The 22,815-nt window shown below is 37.6% G+C and overlaps 1 protein-coding gene across 2 annotated transcripts in view; it reads left to right on the top strand.

The window, feature by feature from the left end:
- Nucleotides 1–7,697: 7,697 nt before the first annotated feature.
- Nucleotides 7,698–22,815, top strand: part of si:ch211-132b12.7 — a 16,301-nt gene continuing 1,183 nt past the window's right edge. The window contains exons 1-4 of one of the 2 annotated variants that reach the window (XR_012393733.1): nt 7,698–7,922; nt 11,594–11,794; nt 18,177–18,337; nt 20,973–22,684. Coding sequence is in view for 1 of the 2 variants with exons in the window: in NM_001045055.1 (NP_001038520.1) it covers nt 11,602–11,794; nt 18,177–18,337; nt 20,973–22,178 (1,560 nt within the window). In the remaining variant the exon portion in view is untranslated. Of the gene's footprint in view, nt 7,923–11,593; nt 11,795–18,176; nt 18,338–20,972; nt 22,809–22,815 lie in introns of those variants that run through there. The other variant, NM_001045055.1, reaches the window with a different exon arrangement.

Below are 22,815 nucleotides of genomic sequence, written 5' to 3'. Positions count from 1 at the left end.
AAAAACTGAAAATACTACGAAAATAAAAAATTATTATATATTTTTCCCCAGCATTCGTCCAAACATCTTCCTTTGTGTTCAGTAGAGGTAAAGTTGGTTTTATATTCGGATATTCAGACATTCTCCTTAATAAAATTTCAGAAAAGTATTCTTTGCAGATTGTAAATAGGGAAATCATATTAGCAGCAAATGTCTATCAAAGTACATCAGTGTTCACAGTGAATTAGTGTTAAAGTTGTTTTGAAGTCATACTTGCATGCTAATTCCGATCAAATATTCAAAGTAACATGGTAAAAATAAACGGACTTCTAAATGAACGAATGAACTTTACCTCTATTCGTGTTCAAAAGAAAAAAGAAAGTCAAACAGGTTCTGAACAAGTAGAGAGAGTGCATGATTACATAATTTTCATTTTTGGTTGAACTGTCCCTTTAAAATAAGCAAATGTGAATGCAAACCACAAATTTGTGTGTTTTGGTACCAAGATTGCAAAATATGATTACCCTTTGGTGGACTTTCTTACAACATGTATTACATCATTTTGTGGCTGTTCAAACACACTCGGCCGCACATTTACACTATCAAAGCAGTTTGATCAAATCCACTTTTAGCTACCTCTGGGAAAGCTCAAAACATTTAACTCCGATACGTTCACCATTCACTTGAGATAGAATCAGGGGCGGACTGGCCATCTGGCAATTCTGGCAAATGTCAGAAGGGCCGGACCATTTATTTAAATGTGGGCCGGTCAGTTTTTTATTTATTTGTTTATTTTATATGGATTGTTTTTACATGCAGGCAGCTTTTATCTCTTGCAAGATGTGAATATTTTGATGATGATAATAATAATAATAAATGTTAAGCATTGGCCCAATCGTCAACGACCGGATGGTTTTGAGATGGGCCGACCCAATCAGAGGTAAACCGGACGTAATCAAAATCTGGCAAGAATGTCAAACAAAGCTACAAACAAGCTAAGTGTCAAAGATGGACCATAAAATAGGAAATGCAGTTCCAAAAAGCTCAGAGAAAGCAAAAAAAAAAGTCTAAAATCAGACGCTGCCAAATGCATAAAAGTTGGCTAAATGGAATAGTCTTGAAAGGGAGCAGCGAAGAAGATCGCTATTTCGAGCCTCGGCTAGGTCAGTTGGTGTTTCTGTGTGGAGTTTGCATGTTCGCGTAGGTTTCCTACTTGTTTCCCTCACAAGTCCAAACACATGCTATAGGTGAATTGGGTAGGCTTAATTGTCCATAGCGCATGCTTGTGAATGTGTGTGCACAGAGGTATCTAATTGATGGGTTGCAGCTTGGAGGGCATCCGCTTCGTAAAACATATGTTGGATAAGTTGCCGGTTCATTCCGCTGTGACAACCCCAGATTAATAAAGGGACAAAGCCGAAAAAAAATAATGAATGAAATGATTGCATATATAAATTTGTTATAAATGGGTTGTTTTTGTTCCAGTCACATACATTAAATGTTTAACTATCTATTACATATGGTATTGCTTTTATTATTTCACCATCTGATTCTGTACACCAATCTAAGTATTGAATGTGCGCGTCCGTTAGTGTCGGTGTGGTAATGTGGGCTGGTGTGGCTACAGTGCCAGTCCGCCCCTGGATAGGATTTATAAAAGCCATTTGTAATGCGGCCTGAAATGACCCGTCCTTAAAGGCATAGTTAATCTAAAATTAAATTTTCCTCACTATTTACTAACTCCAAAGTGGTTCTAAACATATATGAAAATCTTTGTTGAAAAAAAAAAAAAAAAAAAAAAAGATATTCAGAAGAATCTTAGGAAAAAACAGCCATGAAGAATAGGAACAGAAAAAAAAAAAAATATATATATATACTAGTCATATTCCTCCATTGACTTCCATTGAAAAATATTTGCAGATATCCCCAAATGAATTTTGACTAGTCAAAAATCCAATTCAAGATATCTACAACTGTAATTAGACTTTTAGTAAATTAATTAGAGATATCTTCAAATATATTTGTAAATATCTCTAAATATGATGAATTAAAGATATCTCTAAATGTATTATGACTAGTAAAAACTCAGAGATATCAATTACAATTGTTACTAGTCAAAATTCATCTGATTTCGTACTAGTACAATTGTAATTGCAGATATGTCTAATTGTCATTCTGAGTAGTGCACTAAAAGCATCCTCTCCTGATACCGTCTGTGAACCCCCCACAATCATCAATCCCCTCAATCAGCACAGCTATGTTCTGCTAAATCCTCCACAAGCACCAAACCATCAACACAGCCACATTCTGCCCCAGCAAGTCAGTTTCAAACATAAAAAAAAACAAACAAACAAACTTTGTTGCTTTTTTGTGGCTGGCAGATGACAATAGCAGGGCTGTATCTTTTAGTATTATATAGAATACTTTTGTTCTGCCAGATCTCCCAGGCAGGGTTTATTTAGATTTATTCAGTTTATTTTAGTTTTTGGAATTCTGTGCATTGGAAAGAAGTTCTTTCAGAAGAAGAACAGTTTTTTGAAGTATTATTTGTTTTTATTCTGTCTATTCAGTGTCCTTCAACAAGAACAGTGGTGGTGGGGTTCATAATCTTCACAATGGTATTTTATTAGTTGTTGGTTTAACCATGGATGAGATAATGGCTTCTATGTTATTTTCTTTTCAATGACATTTCTTATCACATGTTCAAAAACAACAGCCAATATTGCATATCTATAATTTATATAATGGGTATAATTAAACAATACTTTCACTATAACGTAAATTAGAAGTGTAATAGAAAAAATATATATTTTTGCGCCATTTTGAATTTTACTCGAATACAAATACAAATACAAATACTTTCCCCCCCTCAACAAATACAAATACAAATACAAATACCGGCTGCTCCGCACATCCCTAAATATATATATATATATATATATATATATATATATATATATATATATATATATTATCATAGCATTCATCAAAACATCTTCCTTTGTGTCCAACGGAAACTCAAACATGTTCTAAACAAGTAGAGGGAGAGTAAATAATTATATAATTTACATTTTTTGGGAGAACTATTCCTTTAAATTTACAATATATAAAGAAAAGATAACAGCATCTCCCTGTATTGCTAGTCACACGTTGTCCCTGCAGCGATAAGGTTAACTGGTCATATCCTTCCCGTTTTTGACACAACAGATAGGCAGTGGTCAGGATTACAAAATATCAAACACATGGACAGCCAAATCTATGGCGCTCCTCCAAGCTCTTTAACCTGACGCTGCAACGTGCAGTCGTCTCACCGAACGTCTCACTGAACGTCTCACTGACGTCTTAAAAAATATTTTTTTTTGCTATTAAATCCATGCAATTTAAGACGCAGACGTGACGTTGACGTCACGTTGACGTCACGTAAACGTCACGTAAATCACGTGTGGCCGTGAAGTGTCAAGCCAGACGTTACGCGTGATTCACGTGTAGCAGTGAAGTTATTTATTTATTTTTTTGCTAACACGTATCATAACACGCTGCTCACACGGCTCAGTGCAGTGTGTGAGGCAGTGCACAATTTTCTTGCCCTTCATACATTCCTCTCAATGGACGTGACATCAACGTCTGACTTGTTACATGACGTCTGCGTCTACCTTTTTTTTTTTTAAATATATATTTTTGAGCAGTTTTTAGTGCGTCTGTCTGCTTTTTGCCGGCTAACTTATACAATATACAATAATTATGTGCAAATTAAATATAAATATGTTAATATATAATGATATTTGTTATCAAGATAGCATTAAAACGTATAAAAAAATGTATAACATCTCCGGAGGTAAAGTTTAGGTTGTTTATTAATATATTCATGTCGTTTAGTTTTGTAAAATCCTTTTTTGATTTGTTTTACATTTGAGTCTTATTGTGTTTTAATTTTTTACATGTTTAATGTAGCCTACGGCATATCAGTGATGACCAACTCATCGATCACTATCGCCTGTTAGATCTGATACTTTTGCTGTAAAATATTAGAAAAATAGAAAATTACATTAACCATTATTGTGTTGTTTTTAAAGCACATTTCTTCTTTATTTTACGTTTAAAACATAATAATAGGATTCTTTGACAAAAAAAACATAACATATTTTATTTTTCATTTGTTTCCTTTCTTTTTTGAAAGAAAATGTATATTTTTATTCAGCAATAATGTTACATTGATAGTATTTATATTTTGAATAATAATTTGCCAGGATTCAATCAATCAATCCTGTAAAAATATCATAGAAAAACATTTAACAGCACAACTTTGACAATACACTGAAGGATCATGCGACATAATAGTGTCAAAAAATTTAACTTTGCATCACATAAATAAATAAGTATATTAAAATAGAAAAGCAATATTTAAAATTGTAATATTATTTCCTAATATTACCCAAACCCTGAACCATTCATAATAATAACCAAAACATTGATTTTTAATCCTAAAACGTTGAATAGCCTAATGTTATTTGAAATCATTAAAAATAATTAAAATTTGCTTTAAATGTTACATCTAAACTAAAAACTAAAATCGCCAGTAGGTGGCAGAATGTCACTATTACAGTTTTTCCCAATTGTTTACACACAATTACTTGTACTTCAGACACAATGACTACAACATGTAACTGATGCACCAACCCCCTGAACCAATGCAGCTTAACTACAAGCACAATTCCTGCTTTACACTCAAATTGCAGGTTTAAAACACACTTTTTCAAAACACTACACACAATTCTCTGCATTTGGCACAAATTTCATGCAGAAAATCTCGTTTTAACAAGGAACACACTGTCATTCACAATTGTAAAGTCAGTTGTCCTACTTTGCATACTAACTCATCACATGAGTAAACACCTGTCACACAGAATTACAATTTAGAAATCAGAGCTCATCTGGTTTATAACTGGTTCACTGTCCACACATGTTTTTAGTTGTTTATCTCCTTCCATATTCTCCATTCCTTAATCATATTGAAGATTTTTTTTTCCTGCTTGGGGATGGAAAGTGTATGCTGAAATTTCGTTTTTTACTAACAGTTTTCTGTAAATCCTCCTGTTAATGGCAAATGAAGACCACATTATGTGCACCTTTGAGTTGGTTGGGATGAACACTCTGTAAACTGAAAATACAGTAAAATATATTTGGTATTTGTGTGTTTTGTATAAAAACAATATTCTGAAGTATTTTACAATGCACTTCTGTAGGCCTATGTACTGTCTTTAGTAACTGTAACACTAAATGAAAAAGGCTGACAGTAAGTCATTATGATGAATGGAGAAGAAGTGGTCATAGTGTTTTACATTCAGCACATCAGTGTTCAACTGATCTTATAAATGTTGATGTGATGGTTTGTGTGTGTCATTTGAAAACAAAATACCATTTTGAGAAGAAATTACATTTTGTTAATTGGGATTCATTTTGCAGGAGAATTGAAGGGTTTCACCCTAGAGTTCTGACAATATGAGGCATAGTGGCATACTTTCAAAAAATGTGGGAAAACTGTAAATTGTGTGGATCTCAGTCATACACACTTTCCATCCCCAAGCAGAAAAAAAAACTTTAATAGGATTAAGGAATGGAGAATATGGAAGGAGATAAACAACTAAAAACATGTGTGGACAGTGAACCGGTTATGAACCAGATGAGCTCTGACTTTTAAATTGTAATTCTGTGTGACAGGTGTTTACTCATGTGATGAGTTAGTATACAAAGTAGGACAACTGACTTTACAATTCTGAATGACAGTGTGTTCCTTGTAAAAACAAGAGATTTTCTGCATGAAATTTGTGCCAAATGCAGAGAATTGTGTGTTGCGTTTTGAAAATAAAGTGTGTTTTAAACCTGCAATTTGGGTGTAAAGCAGGAATTGTGCTTGTAGTTAAGCTGCATTGGTTCAGGGGTTGGTGCATCAGTCACATGTTGTAGTCATTGTGTCTGAAGTACAAGTAATTGTGTGTAAACAAAACTGTGAGTGAGTCAATGTTCATTTACAGTTTTTTTTTTTTTTTTTTTGATTGCTCAAGCACAATTTTGAAATGAAGGCTCATTTTGTCAAAACACTTCACACAATTTCCACATCCACACACACAAACAGCAGAACACATCAGAACTTTTGCAAAATGAAACACTTCATCCAAAACTTTACAACACTATAACAAAACACAATTTTAACACCGTACAGAACACACACGCCTCATTCAAGATGAATCTGTTTGCTTCATTTACACACTGCTGATCTCAATCTTAAACACTCGTATAATTTCTACCTGACTAATACTTATATAATCTGGGTTTGATTTGTTTCAGAGATATTGCTATAAAGTACATGAACATACTGTATTCACCAAACAGTGATAGACTGAAAGTTAAATATTGCCCTATCCTAATAAAAACCATACAACAAATGTAAAGTGTTTTATTCAGCTTTCTGGTGATGTGTACATTTCAATATATAAAAAAATCCCATGCCCTGTCTCCTGTTTACCAATCTTCCTCCCTTCCGTACTTCCTCTTCCATACTGCAACATTGCCGTCCATATTTATTGAAGATTATTTATTTATAACTCCTGTTAAACATATTTATTGAAGACTTATATTTACAACTATACTACTGTTAACAAATGTATTGTAGATCAATATAATAGCCTAGTTTATACCTAATACCCAGTTACAGTTTTTCATGATTGCTAACACACTAAAATTAAACTTTTCCTACAACTAGCAAAACCGTACAATCATGGAGCAAAACACAAGGCTAGATCTGCACAACTGTAGGCACATGGCTTCATACTGTTTGCAAAACATTACACACAGTCATTTGCAAATCACTAAACACACTTGGATGCTTTTGACACAGACATTTTTCATAATGGAATTTCCTTGCAATTTCAAAGCAAAGGCCTTCAAATGAGCACACACATGAACTATAGGTCAAACACAGCCATCAGGTGTGCACACAAACTGCTGCAAACTGTAGACACACACACCAATCAGCTGTAACCACAATAAAAGAAGAAATATAGGAATAACCATATATGGCATACCAAAATGTTTAAATCATTTGTATAAATATTTACCATTTGGAATAAAAAACTATAAATAAGAAAGGTAAAAAGCACTCAATTGCAAATGAAACATAACTGTGGATAAGTGAAAACACTGATAGAGAATGAATAGGTATAATAATGCAGAAATAAGAGCAATGTGCTGCAAACCCTTGAAGCAGACGTGACGCAGACGTCACGTTAAAGCAGCGGAACAGTAATGTGGCAGACGCAGACGACACGTTCGGCAGACGCAGACGTCACGTTCGGCAGACGCAGACGTCACGTTCGGCAGACGCAGACGTCACGTTCAGTGAGACGAGTGCACGTTGCAGCGTCAAGTTATTGACCCATTCCGCACGCCATACAAATCTAGTTACGCTAATGCGTGGTTTCGTCGCCACTCCTCCGTCTGGTTATGTTTCGTGTCCGTTGAGTTGCGTCCTGTCATACCGTCTCGTTCCTCCTCTCCACGTGCCTGCTCACAGGATTGGCCATGCCACTCACTCCCCTACGTCACTCGTGCGTTGGGAGGGATTAGACGGAACCCCTCTGCTGCTATTGGCTCAGCGACCTATCAATCACGCGAGTAAGGGGGACCCGTGTGGATGGGCGGGGCTTGAGGCAGGTGGAGTTGTCAGTCGGCAGTTTTGAAGTGCGGTGCTGGAGGAGGCTGAAGGCTGGAGACAATCTGAAAAAAGTACAAGCAAAGGTGATGTGTTTCTGTCACGCTGGGTGGTCTTCATCCTTGTCAGCGAGATGACGGGAGGCACAGACTGCCCCTGGACAGGTAGTTAGGAGAGTGTGTGTGTGCTCCCTTGGACGGAGAAGACTCAAACATTTGTGCTGTACATCAATAAGGTAGGCAACGCTGATGTGGTACTTATTTTTTAAAGGGATAGTTCACCTAAAACGTCTGTCATCGTTTACTCATCTTTCAAATTTGACTTTCTTTTTTTTATTCTGGAAACCTGTAACCATTTACTTCCATAGTATTGACTTTAATGGTAACAGGCTATCAGCATTCTTCAAAATATATTATTTTGTGTTCAACAGAACTCATATAAAGGTTTAAAACCACACGTGAATGGTGAGTTACTCTTCATTTTAGGGTGAACTATCTCTTTAACTACCTTGCAAACAAATGATGTCTTGTGCACTTGTATTTTTTTAACACACAACTCAATGATTATGTGTTTGACTGACATGTTTCATAAGCTTCAGATTTATTTGCACATGAAAATTGTCCGGGCAGGTCGCAATGGCACGTTACTTAGCCGCTGTTATGTAGTTTCAACAGGAGGAAGTGGAGACTGAGCCCGGCTGTTGTTGTAGTAGCCTATTACATAACAGTCCGGGAAAGGGAGGGCTATGAGCTCTCAGTGTGTGTGTGTTAGTTTATGTCTGAATAAATAACCTTCCTTCTGGCAGGATCATTAATGCCACGGAATATTACAAGAACTATTAAAGATATGTTTCAGATGTTTGCTGATTAGACTGCATATTTAGTTCACTGAATAACAGTTCTCCTTTGGAGCTGCTATTACTAATTTATAACTGTTTTAATTATTGCTAGTTTGCTTTTTCAGTTTTTGGATGTGTAATTTAGGCCCATCACAAATATTATTAAGTGTAAAGAACAGCTGACTGTGTTGGTTGTGAAGTTTCACTCTCAGTTCTGATTGATTTTCTATTCAGAGATAGGTCTTGGTGTCAGATGTGCTGGTAACACAATGGCTTGTCTGTAAATTCAATTTCATTTTAGAGTAATGATTCTAGACCTTTAATTAGAAACATTTTATAAAAGCACTAGTAAGTGTCTAAATCCCCATTAACCATGGAAAAAATACAAGGGACTTTAATATTTATTTTAAAACTGGAACAAATAGCATTATGGCAGGAGTATGATTGTTAAATAAATGAAATGCTAAGTTCTTAATGCTTGCAAAACTGTCAGGTCAGTTTTGACCCATGAGAGATAATTTAAGTTGCTTCTTTTTTTTTACCCAGATTTTTACTATATATATTTATTTATTTTAGACATATTATCATAAAAATATTACCTATTAGGTCATGTATTACCAGGGTATAAATGGAACATCTGTAGGTGTTATAAAATACTAAAAATACCTTTATTTTTGTACAGCGATCTATGAAGTTGTGCTAAAAAATAACGTTAGTAGATCATATTTATTTAGCCTTTTTTTCTTGTCTCACACACTGTTTGAACTGATTTTAGTTGATGTTTTACTATTGGCAAAAAGAAAACTACAAAATGTACTTTCCAAATAAAAAAAGAGGAAAAAAGTGGTAAATGTAGTAACGACATGGTTACAAAACATGGTAACATTCAAAGCTTTCACTTTTTTCTTTAACTCTCACTCAATATTGACAATACGATCAAATGATAAATATATGGTCTTATTTTGGGGTGGGACGGTGGCTCAGTGGTTAGCACTGTTCCCACACAGCAAGAAAGTGGCTGGTTTGAGTCCCGGCTGGGCCAGTTGGCATTTCTATGTTGCATTTTCTGAGTTTGCATGTTCTCCCTGTGTTGGCATGGGTTTCAACAGTTCAAAGACATGCGCTATAGGTGAATTGAATAAACTAAATTGTCCGTAGTGTATGTGTATGCATGAGTATGGGTGTTTCCCAGTACTGGGTTGCAACTGGAAGGACATCCGCTATGTAAAACATATGATGGATAAGTTGGCGGTTCATTCCGCTGTGGCGACCCCTCATGATTAAAGGGGATTAAGCCGAACAGAAAACTAATGAATGAATGAATGAATGAATGGTCTTATACTAAAATGTTAAATATTTATAAAAGAATGCATTTTTCACAATTCTTCACAACTTACAAATATTGTGCAAATTTTTTAATGCATTATGACAATTAAAGCAGTTATAGTGGAATGCACAATACTACGTTGATCAACACTACATAAAATGCATTAAGTTAAAATACTTTTCTATAATTAAAACTGAAATCTGTCAGAATCTGAATGAACCTTTAGAATGTGCAGTCACAGTATTCAGGGAATTGTCTGGTGTTCTCCTGTTGGCAAATGCCAGAAATACATACATGCAATATATGATGGCAAAAATATGTGTATCCATTGATGCCCCTCAAATGTATCTGCTTGTCTAATCCAACCAGAAATAAGTTGAAAGTATCAGTTCTGTGAATAAAGTGTCTAACACATAAAATCCCACAAAATATAAGCACACATGAACGTTAATGTGCTGGAAAAAACATTTCACTATGATCACCGTCATATACAGTTGAAGTCAGAATTATTAACCCTCCTCAATTATTCTCCTCCCTGTAATTTCCCCCCCATTTTCCGTTTAACGCACACATTTCTAAACATAATAGTTTTAATAACTAATTTCTAATAACTGATTTCTTTTATTTTCTCCATGATAACAGTAAATAATATTTTACTAGATAATTTTCAAGATACTATTCAGCTTAAAGGGACATTTGAAGGCTTATTAGGTTAACTAGGCAAGTTAGGGTAATTGGGCAAATCATTGTCTAACAGTGGTTTGTTCTGTAGACGATTGAAAAAAATCGATAAGTGGGCTAATATTATTGATCATATACTTTTATTATCATTATCATTATCATTATTATTATTATTATTATTATTATTATTATTCTGCTTCTAATCTAGCTAATATAAAACAAATAAGATTGATTTAAATATTTTAGGAAATACTAAAAAAATTCCTTGCTCCGTTTAACATAATTTGGGAAATATTTAAAAAAAAAAAGAAATGGTGCCGGCTAATAAATGTTCTGTATCACCTGTGAGTTCAGTGTGTGTATAAACTGTACATAATGTAGCTGTTCAATTACATTTCAATTTATCTTTATGACTATAGTTAGGTTTACAAAGTAGATTGTGTAAAAGCAGAATTACATAATGAAAGAAAAATTGAAAAAAACCACAATAATTGTTGTGTAATAATGACTAGTAATTAATTGATGTAAACTTTGACTAGTGACAGAATGTGTGCTTTATAAATTGAATTTGAATATATTTCTCTTGAAATAAGTTCATTCTGAAAGCATCTTACATAACACAATATACCTAGATTGGTGAATAATTACGTTTTAAGCAATTAAGACTTGTAAACTGCACATCGATGGATTTTCTCTTCAGTGTTTGGACCTTCGGCAGTGAAAATTAAACCACACAAAACTGAACTTCAACTGAAAACTGGACTGAAACCATTTCAATGTACTAGAACATCTATGTTAATCTACTTTGACACAATCTACATCGTAAAAGCACTATAGAAATAAAGATGAATTGAATTAATTTAAAATCTGTCCCTTAGGTAGATGTTAAAAGATGATTTTCAAAGTTCACCATTTGTGGCCATTTTGGACATAAACTCATCTTATCAGTGCTACTGATCAAACATGTTTGTATGACCTTGAGAACAAACTCTGCTTAGAAATGGGTAAATAAGTTCTGCTTGAGGCCACTGTCTGCCCAGCTGTATCTCTTTGTCTTCAGGGCCCGGGATGCCCAAGGAACCAAGAGGTGATGCTCAAGGGTGTGTAGGGGAGAGGGAACGCACCTCCCGTCCAGCCAGTAAAAACGCTAAGGACAAAAGCAACAGTGCCGCCCTTTTGGCTTCAAGAGCCAGAGCACACACTGAACAGGAATCAACTGGACGTGGCTCCCGCTGCTCTGAGAAAGACTCTGGTTACTCGGGTGAGTATTGACAGAACTACTGTAACACTCACCTGCTAATTTCCTCTTTCCACCAAGTGCTTACCACAAGTAAAGTCACATTTAAAAAACACTGGTGTGTAACAAAGAGCTATACAAGACCAACATTACGATTAAAGACAAGAAAGAATACAACTACAAACTGTAGGTCAAGACTGTAAACAAATAACCAACATATATATTTATCAAATGTCATGAATGCAAACAAGTCTTTAACAGCAAAATAATTACTAAAATGGAAAGGTCTGATTTAATGTCCTGAGGAAGGTGGTTCCAAAGTCTAAGACCAGTTACTGAAAAGTAAGCTGCCCTTTCTTTTAGCTTCAGAGAGTTTAGGGTGATTGTTCTTGATCTTAGGATCTTGGTTTTTCAAATTCCAAAGACCCAGCTCTGAACCAGGAAAATTGGTTCTTGAATGGCCTGTTTCCACTAAGTGGTACGGTATGGGTCGGTATGCTTTTATGCCTGTTTTCCACTGTCAAAAAGTACCAGAATTACTGTAACACTCACCTCCTAATATCTCCTTTCCACCAAGTGCATCTTTACAAGTAAAGTCACATTACAAAACATTGAAGTATAATAAAGAGCTTTACAAGACCAACATTAAGATTAAAGTCAAGAGGAATATTTTTCGACTGTAGGTCGAGACTTACCAATTAAACAACCAACACGTATATTAATCAAATGTCATGAATAACAAGTCTTTAACTGCAAATTCAAACTAAAATGGAAGGGTCTGATCTAATTTCCTGAGGTAGGCGGTTTCAAAGTCTAAGAACAGTTACTGAAAAAGTAAGCTACCCTGTCTTTCAGCTTCAGGTGTGTGGGGGAATGTACAGAAGTTGTTTATTAGAGGATCTGAGAGTTCAGAGTGATTGTTGATATCTAAGAATCTTGTTTTTTTGACATCCAAAACCCAGCTCTGAACCTGGAAAATTGGTTCTTAAATGGCCTGTTTCTATTGAGTGGTAAGGTAAGGTCGTTACGCTTTTATGCCTGTTTCCACTGTTAAAAAGTACCAAAAAGCAAACCGTATCATACCACTTTTTGGGTACCCTTTGCAAAAAGTAACTAGCACAACAAAAGGGTACTAAAAGGCAGAGCTAGACACACAGCTGAATGCTATTGGTTTACAGAGAAGCTTCACTGGCACGTACACAAGCAGGAGAAGGAAAACAAAGGAAGCGCCATTTTAAATACACAGCCGAGACATTACACCATAATAATATATATACATATAATAATGAGCCATGGTCAACCGGAGCTCAAACAAACCTTGTCGTTGTCTTGATAAATAGCTGACCTGTTGCGACCCCGCATTAATAAAGGGACTAATCTGAAAATAAAATGAATGAATGAATGAATGAAGAACATAACTGTTTTTTTTTTGTTTCATGCAGCAGCAGCCTCCACTCTTCCATGTTGCCAGGTCTAGTCATTTTAAGCGTCGTTGGACTTCTGTTTTAATACTTATACTGACAGCGTAGTTTGTACCTTAATGAAATATAAAAAATTAAGTTTTGGGTTAACGATTTCATATCCTTTTTGTAAAATATATTTAAACAAATTTGGTTATGGGTAATTTTTTTGGGGAATAGGTTTTGTTTGTTTGTTCATAGTAATATTTGTCAACACTGTATCGACGGCACCAACAGATGGCAATCAAAAAAATCTGAATTGATTTGACCATATTTGGTAAGATAAACACAACGACCATCATATTATTTATATGAAACTCTCAAATGAATTACTCTTGATGGATACAGTGGGTAGAACAATAAATTAAAACTCTGGAAAGGATGTTGGCTATTTCAATAAGTTTATTAAACTTACAGTGGAAGTCATTCTTTATGAACATCCATTAAACATTTATGCTAATCATATTGAGGATAAGTTGTCAATCGTCCTTCACATATCAAATCCTATGTAAAATTGTTTCACCAAAAAATGTAAGTATTGCTGAATGAAACAAATCATATATTTTTATTTGTAGCCACTCATTTAGCACAATAAAATAATAAATAATATATATATTTTAAATCCCCTGAGCTCAAAATTTTTAAACCCTGGCAATGGACATGCAAACAAACGAGCTGTTATGAATCTGAAGCATAAAGTATGTTATTATAGTAAATTATGACGAAATAAAGTTAATCAACAAATCAAGATATTGAATTGGTCACACAAGTATGTTGCATTCAGGTCTACGGTACACCTATGACTACTTATTAAGCCTACATAACATTTTTGTAGGGTTTCTTTAGATAGTGCCTTGCTAGTTACAACTAAACAGCAAAGTCGTCAGATCCAAATCAGTGTTGCCACTCTTCATAATTTTCATGCCACCCCATAAATAAATCATTTTCTAGATCTGCCCCTGGCTAGAAGTAAGAAGCACATGCATCAGGGGCAGTGTTAGCATTAATAACACTGATGATGGCATGTTTGGTGCTTCTACATTTGCTTTACTGGGAAAGATAAGATGGTGGTTCTCAGAAGGCTTGACAAAAAAAATCAACTCCGAATTGACAAAAGCACTTGCTCTGAACTAGCACCCGGTTCATGCTAGTGGAAAAGGAGTGAAAGAGACTTAAATCACACTATTATGACAAATAATACAGCAGGCTCAAACCAAGCAGTGTATTAAAAACAATTGTCCCAATGTACCATATATCCAAAAACCACAAAGGAATCCAGGAATTCACCCACCAGGTTTCTGTGAATGTACAAAATTATTTTAGTCCTGTTCAATCCATTATATGTACAGCAATTTGTCAATGAATCAGACTCTCTTGGTAGTCGAATGGTGAACAAAGGTTGGAATAACTCCTGCTGTAATCTCTTTTTAATGAAAATAAATCCAAAGAGCAAGAACAATATTCTGCTGCAGGTATGTTCTGCGGTCAAAGGTGAGAGTAATCCAATAAAAGAGTAGACATCCGCTACCAGTTTTTTACTCGTACTGTCCCTCACCGTAACCTCTCATTTAATGTACTTTATTAGAAGACATATGTTAGAAAAGCGACTACAAATAAGTGATCTCTCACACTTGTGGACCGGCAATAATACAGAAAAAAAAATGTGGGAACCAGACATGTAGAGTCCGTGCGTTCACCTTTTCTGCGTCGTACAAAGACACGTTGGCTGGAATCAAAGATCTCAAATTTGGACTCATCAGACCAAAGCACAGATTTCCACTGGTCTAATGTCCATTCCTTGTGTTCTTTAGCCCAAACAAGTCTCTTCTGCTTGTTGTCTGTCCTTAGCAGTGGTTTCCTAGCAGATATTCTACCATGAAGGCCTGATTCACACAGACACATCTCTAGAACAACTGTTAAGAGGAGACTGAGATGTGTCTGACCTGGTCTCTAATCTGAGCTGCTGTCGCTCTGCGATTTCTGAGGCTGGTGACTCGGATGAACTACATTTTTAAAGTATTGATGGCCACTCGTTTTTCTTTACTTCTTTACTTTACTGCTTTTTTCTTGCCATAATACAAATTCTAACAGTCTATACAATAGGACTATCAGCTGTGTATCCACCTGACTTCTGCACAACATAACTGATGGTTCCAACCCCATTTATAAGACAAAGGAAGCCCACTTTTTAAACCTGAAAGGGCACACCTGTGAAGTAAAAACCGCTTCAGGGGACTACCTCTTAAAGCTCATCAAGAGAATGCCAAGAGTATGTAAAGCAGTAATCAAAGCAAAAGGTGGCTACTTTGAAGAACCTAGAATATGACATATTTTCAGTTGTTTCACACTTTTTTATTATGTATATAATTCCACATGTGTTAATTCATAGTTTTGATGTGAATCTACAATTTTCATAGTCATGAAAATAAAGAAAACTCTTTGAATGAGAAGGTGTGTCCAAACATTTGGTCTGTACTGGAGTTTATATAACCTATCCTTGCTTTGTTTGAAAAAAAGAATAAATCTTAAGTACTTAAATGTTCTGGAAAATATTTTATTTTTCATGGAAGAAAAAGGTAGATGGTTTAGACTTGGGTTTCCTCCAGGTGCTCTGGTTTACCCCACCATCCAAAGACATGCGGTACAGGTGAACTGGGTAGGCTAAATTGTACATAGTGTGTGGGTGTGAATGAGTGTTTGTGGATGTTTCCCAGGGATGGGTTGCGGTTGAAAGGCCATCCGCTGCGTAGAAACGTGCTGGATAGGTTGGCGGTTCATTCCACTATGGCGACCCCAGATTAATAAAGGGACTAAGCTGAAAAGAAAATGAATGAATGAATAGATGCACTGCAGGCACATGCAAACATTAATATGTTGTGGCACCACTCATACTTTCAACACTTTCGCACCTGACAACGGCCCATCGACCATAGGACAAACAGCAGATATGTTTGTGACAATTGGCTGTTTGTCACAAGAAAAGGACTATCTTAGTTTGAGCATGGTTCATTACTTGTTGTATTATTACTTTGTCATGTTTTGACTACATATTTAAAAATGGTGCTTCCTGTGTTGTAGTTCCCTTGTTTTGTTGAACATGCTGGTGATGATTAATCTGTAAACCAATAGTGTTTAGCAGTGAGTCTAGCTCTACCCTTTTGGTACCGCTAGGTACTCTAGAGCTGCGTCTCAAATGGCACACTATCTACTCTGCTCTTATCCACTATGTACTTATTCACTTACACACTCAACAGCATAGTGTATGTAGTGTCGTCCCAAATGAAACACTTTTTTTTACTAAGTGGAAATTTAAATCGTTTCCATGCAAATCATTAACAGCATTTACAATCCGGTGGCAGTATCATAACTCTCGTAGAAGTATTTTGTTTTCACAATCCAAAATAAATAAAGTAATCCAATGTCATTGCCTGAAAGCTCCACCCCTTCCACTACGTGGGCAAAGCAGAGGCCGTTAAGTCCATCTTTCCACACTTCATTTTATTGAATGAATAAGTACATCATCCGGGTATTTAAAGTGCACTTATTTTTTTTTCAGTGAATTTTTCAGTTTTTTTTTAAGTTTTCAGTGTGAATGCACTATTTACACTATTAATACTATAAAATAGCGTAGAATAGTGCATAAGTATGTGATTTGGGTTGCAACTTATAGGTAAAGAGTGGCAAAAATTGGTATGGTCCACTACTCTTGTACATTTGACAGTGAAAACTGAAATAAATGTGTAATGTATTGTAGTAAACCGTACTGATCAGTGGAAACTTTTAAAGACAAAGGTGCTGAGCTGGGTTCAGGTTTGGACTGTGTGAGCCATATCCTACTTAATTTAGCTTGTTCATATTCTTGTTTATATTTAAATATATTTTAACTTGTTGATATTGTTGACAATTTTTTTTAACTGAAAGTGTTTGTACAAGGAGGTTTAATGGATGTATTCTTGTTTTTATGTGCATACTATAATTGTTTGCTATTGAAAGTGCCAGATCTGTTAGTTGTTAACAATGTAGTGGACTATTTTGATGCTAAAGCATGGGAACTCAATTTCTGGAGGGCCGCAGCTCTGCACAGTTTTGCTCCAACCCTAATTAAACACACCTGATCCAAGTTGGGATGACTGACAAGAAACTGACGTTTTGACACAGTGTTGAGATCCCTACGTGCAAGTGTTTCTAAACACTGTGTCGAATCATAATCCGAAACACACAGATCACATGACTAAGGTGATTCGAAACACTCAGGTCACGTGAATTAAGTGTTTTAATACACCAGATCACGTGACTAAAGCGATTCAAAACAATGGTCATTTTAAAAGCGTGTCGAGACTTGGCAAATCTGCGTTGGACTGACAGGGTCTGAGAAAAAAAACTGCCCTATGATGTCAGGCGTTGCCGAATTGCATTGTGGATCCGTCAGCGCCAGTTCAGAGGCGTTGCTCGCTGCAAAAGTTGGGACTAGCTCAACTTTTCAAGCGCCGACAGAAGCGTCAGCCAATTAGATCGCTGTATGCAAATACACCAGCTAGACAGTGGCCTATTGCTGACTGAATTTCATTGGCTGACGCTGCTATTACGATCGTGTTAGCCCCAACTTCAGACACGCCTTCAGTCAAGCGTTGACGCTGAAGTCCCGTGTGAATGAGGCGTTAATGTTTCATGAAGATTTACTTTGCCCACCACCAGATCCAAGTAATCAAGGAGTTCAAAAGAGTCATTAACAGCTTGATTATTTGAATCAGTTGTGTTTGATTAGGGTTAGAGAAAAACTGCAGAGCTGCGGCCTTCCAGGATTTAAGTTTGAGGCTTATGTGCTCAAGTAATATCAATTTCAATGTTGTAAGGCTGCAATCCTTGTTTTCTTTTGTTTCCTTTTGCCTCCTTTTTCTATTCCACCCTATTTACTTGCTCCTCCTACTGCTTTGTTCCTTTCTCAGACACTGGCTCAGATTCCTTGCAGACAGATGCAGATGACCGGCAGAGCAGTGCGAGCGAGCCTCAAAATCACAAGGGATCTCTGCATGGAAGCCACATATTGGTATCTGGGACCCCTGAACTCACCCCTATATTCATTATTAAGGATGTTGTGCTGAAGCAGGTGAGACAATCCAAGTGGTAAGAATAAGAAACTTTGTTCTGAAATGCAATGAGCTGCTGATATATGAACAGTTTTTAGGCATTGTAAGGCTATATTGGATTTTGGTTATCAGTATCGTAGTGACAATTTGGCAACATATGCATCACATGAGCAACACCGTTTTGATGACCAATTGATCTGCTGTTAATGCAAATAATTTCCAGTTGGTTACTTGTGAGATTTCTACAGAGCCCCACACATGACATGCAATAAAAAAGCAAGCATAATTTATTCATTTGTTTCCTTTATTTACTGGAGCATGTGCACAATTGATTAATCTATTCCCTCATTTAATAAATTGTGCACACATTTGATTAATTTGTTAGTAAATTGTGCACACAATCTAGGAATTCATTTACTGATTCTAGGAAAATTGGGCCACAGATAAAATTTGGTTATACTTCCTGTACGAGTATGCATTCTCAAAATTTTTATGTATTGTAAAGTAATGATCAGGGCCGGAGCAAGCTGAACTGCCGCTCTAGGCAAAGGACGGTCGCGCCGCTCTCAACCCTAAAGTGAAGGGAGGGGGGGGGGGGTATAACTGAGAGCGCGGGTGGTGAGGGTAGTGTCGGGGATGCCGCCCTCTCTATTCTGCTGCCCTACACGGGGATATAACTGAGGGCGCGGGTGGTGAGGGTAGTGTCGGGGATGTCTCCCTCTCTATTCTGCCGCCTAGGTCGCCTCTATGGATGTGCCAGCCCTGGTATTGATGATAGCTAAAACTTACAAATCGGCATATCAAGACAGGACCACAAAGGAAGCACACACAAGGAAAAGAAGGTAGATACGATAAATAGACTGAAGATGAATAAAGCACCAACATATGTTACAGGGATGGGCAAGTTCGGTCCTGGAGGGCCGGTGTGCTGCAGAGTTTAGCCCCAACCCTAATCAAACACTCCTGCCTGTAGCTTTCTAGTTATCTTGAAGACACAGATTAGCATGTTCAGGTGTTTATGAATAATGTTGCAGGACTCTGACCCTCCAGGAGCGAAATTGTCCATCACTGACATGTTAGGAGGTAGTGATTATTTTGTGTGCATAATTTACAGCGGGGGGCAAGTTTGCTCATTGAGAACCTAAAAACTTTGCACCAACCCAATTAAGGAATGAGTGTGAAGCTGCGGTCACACTAGAGTTGAGCATGTGAAATTCAGTAGTACGGCGCTGCAAAAAGGGGCGGGATTAAACAACATGATTAGACATTTTAAAAAAGCAAGTGATCGCTCCATGTTTTAAATTTCTGTCCAGAGAGGTGATGTTTTGATCTTTAATTGGTTTCACGCAATAATGTGATGCGATTGTGCAGGTTAGAGTACACCAAGCTAGGACTTTCCAATGCAGTGAACTATGAAACTTGTTGTACAAGCTTGCGTTTCCGGTCGGATGCATTCATGTGCGAATGAATGGAAGTCTATGGGGAAAAAAGTGCAGTGTAATCGCAGCTTTACTTGACAACTACAGTCAAGTGAGTTTTTTTTAAGGCTGGATTAAGGCGCTGCAGAACTGTGGCTCTTCAGGACAGATCTTGCCTACCCTTGACCTAGAACAAGGGTGCCCAAACTGGGTCCTGGAGGGCCAGTGTCTTGCACAGTTTAGTTCCAACTTGCCTTAACACACCTGCCAAGATGTTTCTAGCAAGCTCAGTAGGAGCTTGTTTACCTGGCTCAGGTGTGTCTGATTGGAGTTAAGGCTAATTTATTCTTCTGCGTCAAACAAACGTGTCAAACAAACAGCCTGCGCGTGGTCGCATAGCCCTCGCCATGACCGTTGCCGACATTGACGCGCACCTCTCAAAAAAAATTAACTACATGTCACAACATTGCTCTGTGATTGATCGGCTGAATATCGCTGACGACTGTGGGCAGGACCAAGAGCAGCGTGCACCCGTTGGAGCGAATGTTTACAAGTGTCAAGTGCTGTAAAGGATGTCCAGATTGATACTGTTGTATCCCATCTAAAAATGAGTGAGTTTAAGCTACATTTCCATTTAGGTAGCGTTCATAAAAAACAAAACACCAGTGAAGAAACTCGACACAGAGGAACATAAAAACCTCACTGCCAGCTAGCTTTTCGGAAGTGTTATTGCAGAGCACCGTGGGTCACACCGATCACTCTACGCAGAAGTATATACCAGGATTTAGAGGTAAACTATGCAGGACTCCAGGGCTGAATTTGAGCACCCCTGACCTAAAATGAGGGAACCAACTAGTAAATTATGCACATAATTTACTTAAAACAGAGAACAAATTAATAAATTGTGCCCTTGTTTTTTTCTCTTGCATGTCATGTGTGGGCTGCCATTGGTTTCTAACTATAGCAGTTAAGTCCAAGGTATACTTTATTTGATGTGTTCCTCCATATCTGATGCACACTTTAAAATATCCGCCAATAGACAGTAATTTGATTTCATCTTTTGTATTAAGTAAACAGCAGTGCAGCCCACTGTATTTTGGACCAAAGCTAAAAATCAAATAAGCAATCAGAAAAGTTAAAGAACAAAATGATGCATGGAAATGAAACAAATGGTAAGAGGTATACGATGGTTTTGTACAAGAAGGTATTTTGTTTTTCCCTCCCTTTTTTCCTTAAGCCTGGGCAGTCTGGTCAGGACCACATCCTTCCTTCATCTCTGTCGTGGGGTGGAGGTACTGCAGGCGGTCAAGCTCCCACCCATGTCCTTTTGCTGCAACAGCCTGGCATCAATCAGAGCACCCCGTTGCACATCCTCAAATCCCACCCACAGAGATCTGAAAGCAAGAATGCAAAGAAGAGCAAAAACACTTACCTCCCTATCCTAAACTCCTACCCTCGAATTGCGCCTCACCCTAGTAAGAAAGCCACAGAAAAACCTACAACAAATCGGGGAAGTAACACAGAGGAGCACAGCCTGAGTAAGCGAGTATGCACAGAGGAGAAAAGAGAGAAGGTTTCCACAACCACGCAAGCGTCCAAGCAACACCCGCACAAACAACCAGAGAACAACTTGCTTTCGAACTCTCATTCCCTCTCACGGTCACTTTCTGCAGGCCATGAGACTTCTACTGATACTCACAAGAACCGGAGTCCATGCCGGCCATCTAGTCCCTCTGCCTCCCTCAGCGTGAGCTCACCGTCGGTTTCAAGCACTCAGATTCCTTCCCCACCTTCTTCCGTTGATCTAATCCAAACCAGAAAAGAGCCCCATAAGCATTGCCCAGGACAGAAAAGTGACTCTGGCAAAGGGTCACACACCTTTAAAGGGACAGCACGGCACCGCCGCTTCCTCAATACAGTGGAGATTTTGAGCCAATCGGGACTGCTGGACATCACCTTAAGGACGCAGGACCTGCTACGGCAAAATGCTGCCACAGACCGAGACATCGCCCAGCTCCGCCAACATGCACAACTGCTTTTCCAGGCTGCTCAAGCAGGCGTTGATGCACCGGCTGCCTGGGAGAAGCTTCAGCAGGTCATGTCTGAGTCTGGGCATTATCCCAGCCTCAAGTGCCTACCCACAGACAGCAGCGATGGAGGGGACCGGTCTCACTCAAAGGTGGAAGTTGAGGCAGCCACAAGTACAAAACCTGATAGTCCATTGGTGTACGGATACAGACTTAACAGGACTGAAGAGGTTGCGCCCCCATCTCCTCTGCTAGCTCCCATGACAGATGCAGAATGTCAGTCAACAGGTCAATATGATCATCTCAATGATAGCACCAACAATTCTGAGCAAATCAGAGCCCATAGAGGAATTTATAGTCTACCGGATGATCCCATTATGCCTCCAGACAGCTCCACACATGGGAACCTGCTTTAGAGCCCTTCCGGAAACCAGCAAGGGGACTTTACAATACTTTCCCGAACATCTCAAACATGCAGTCAGATGTTACGCCATTGTCCTGGGTGTCTAAATGGCAACCCAGTGCTATGCTCAAGGACAGCAGCTCAGCTGTGCTGTGTGCCATCTTCATGGGTCATGTTTCTACTCTTAATCTTATTCAGCAATCACCCAAAATGTCTGATGAGACACATGCAGAATTTAACGCACATCCCATGTACTGCCATTTGTTAGTTTTCTCTCGGACATGGTAATCTGCGTCAGCTGTCTTACCCCCTAACGGAATCGTTAAGTTTGCAACACTTTGCATAGTTGTGTTTCAAGACAAATTGACGAGTTTGAAATTGCTTCCACAGTGAGTAGCATGTAGTTTCCTTTTTGAGGAATGAGTTCACCTTGGGAATTATATTTAGCAAAAAATGCATTATTTGTGATGAGATCCCCTCCCTGTCCGGGCCTTGTCAAGTACAGAGCATAAGCATGATGCATGACGATATGAAAGTCCAACACAATCTCACGGCAATTCGTAACTTTTTCATTTAGTGGCTAATTTGTATGATTTCGTACGATCTAATTCGTACAATTTAGTACGATCTGCTTATCCCCCAATGACGGT

The sequence above is a fragment of the Danio rerio genome, chromosome 18 (genome assembly GCF_049306965.1).
Source record: "Danio rerio strain Tuebingen ecotype United States chromosome 18, GRCz12tu, whole genome shotgun sequence".
In the NCBI taxonomy this organism is placed as follows: domain Eukaryota; kingdom Metazoa; phylum Chordata; class Actinopteri; order Cypriniformes; family Danionidae; genus Danio; species Danio rerio.
The sequence above is the reverse complement of the archived record's forward strand: the minus strand, read 5'-3'. Positions and strand labels throughout refer to the sequence as shown.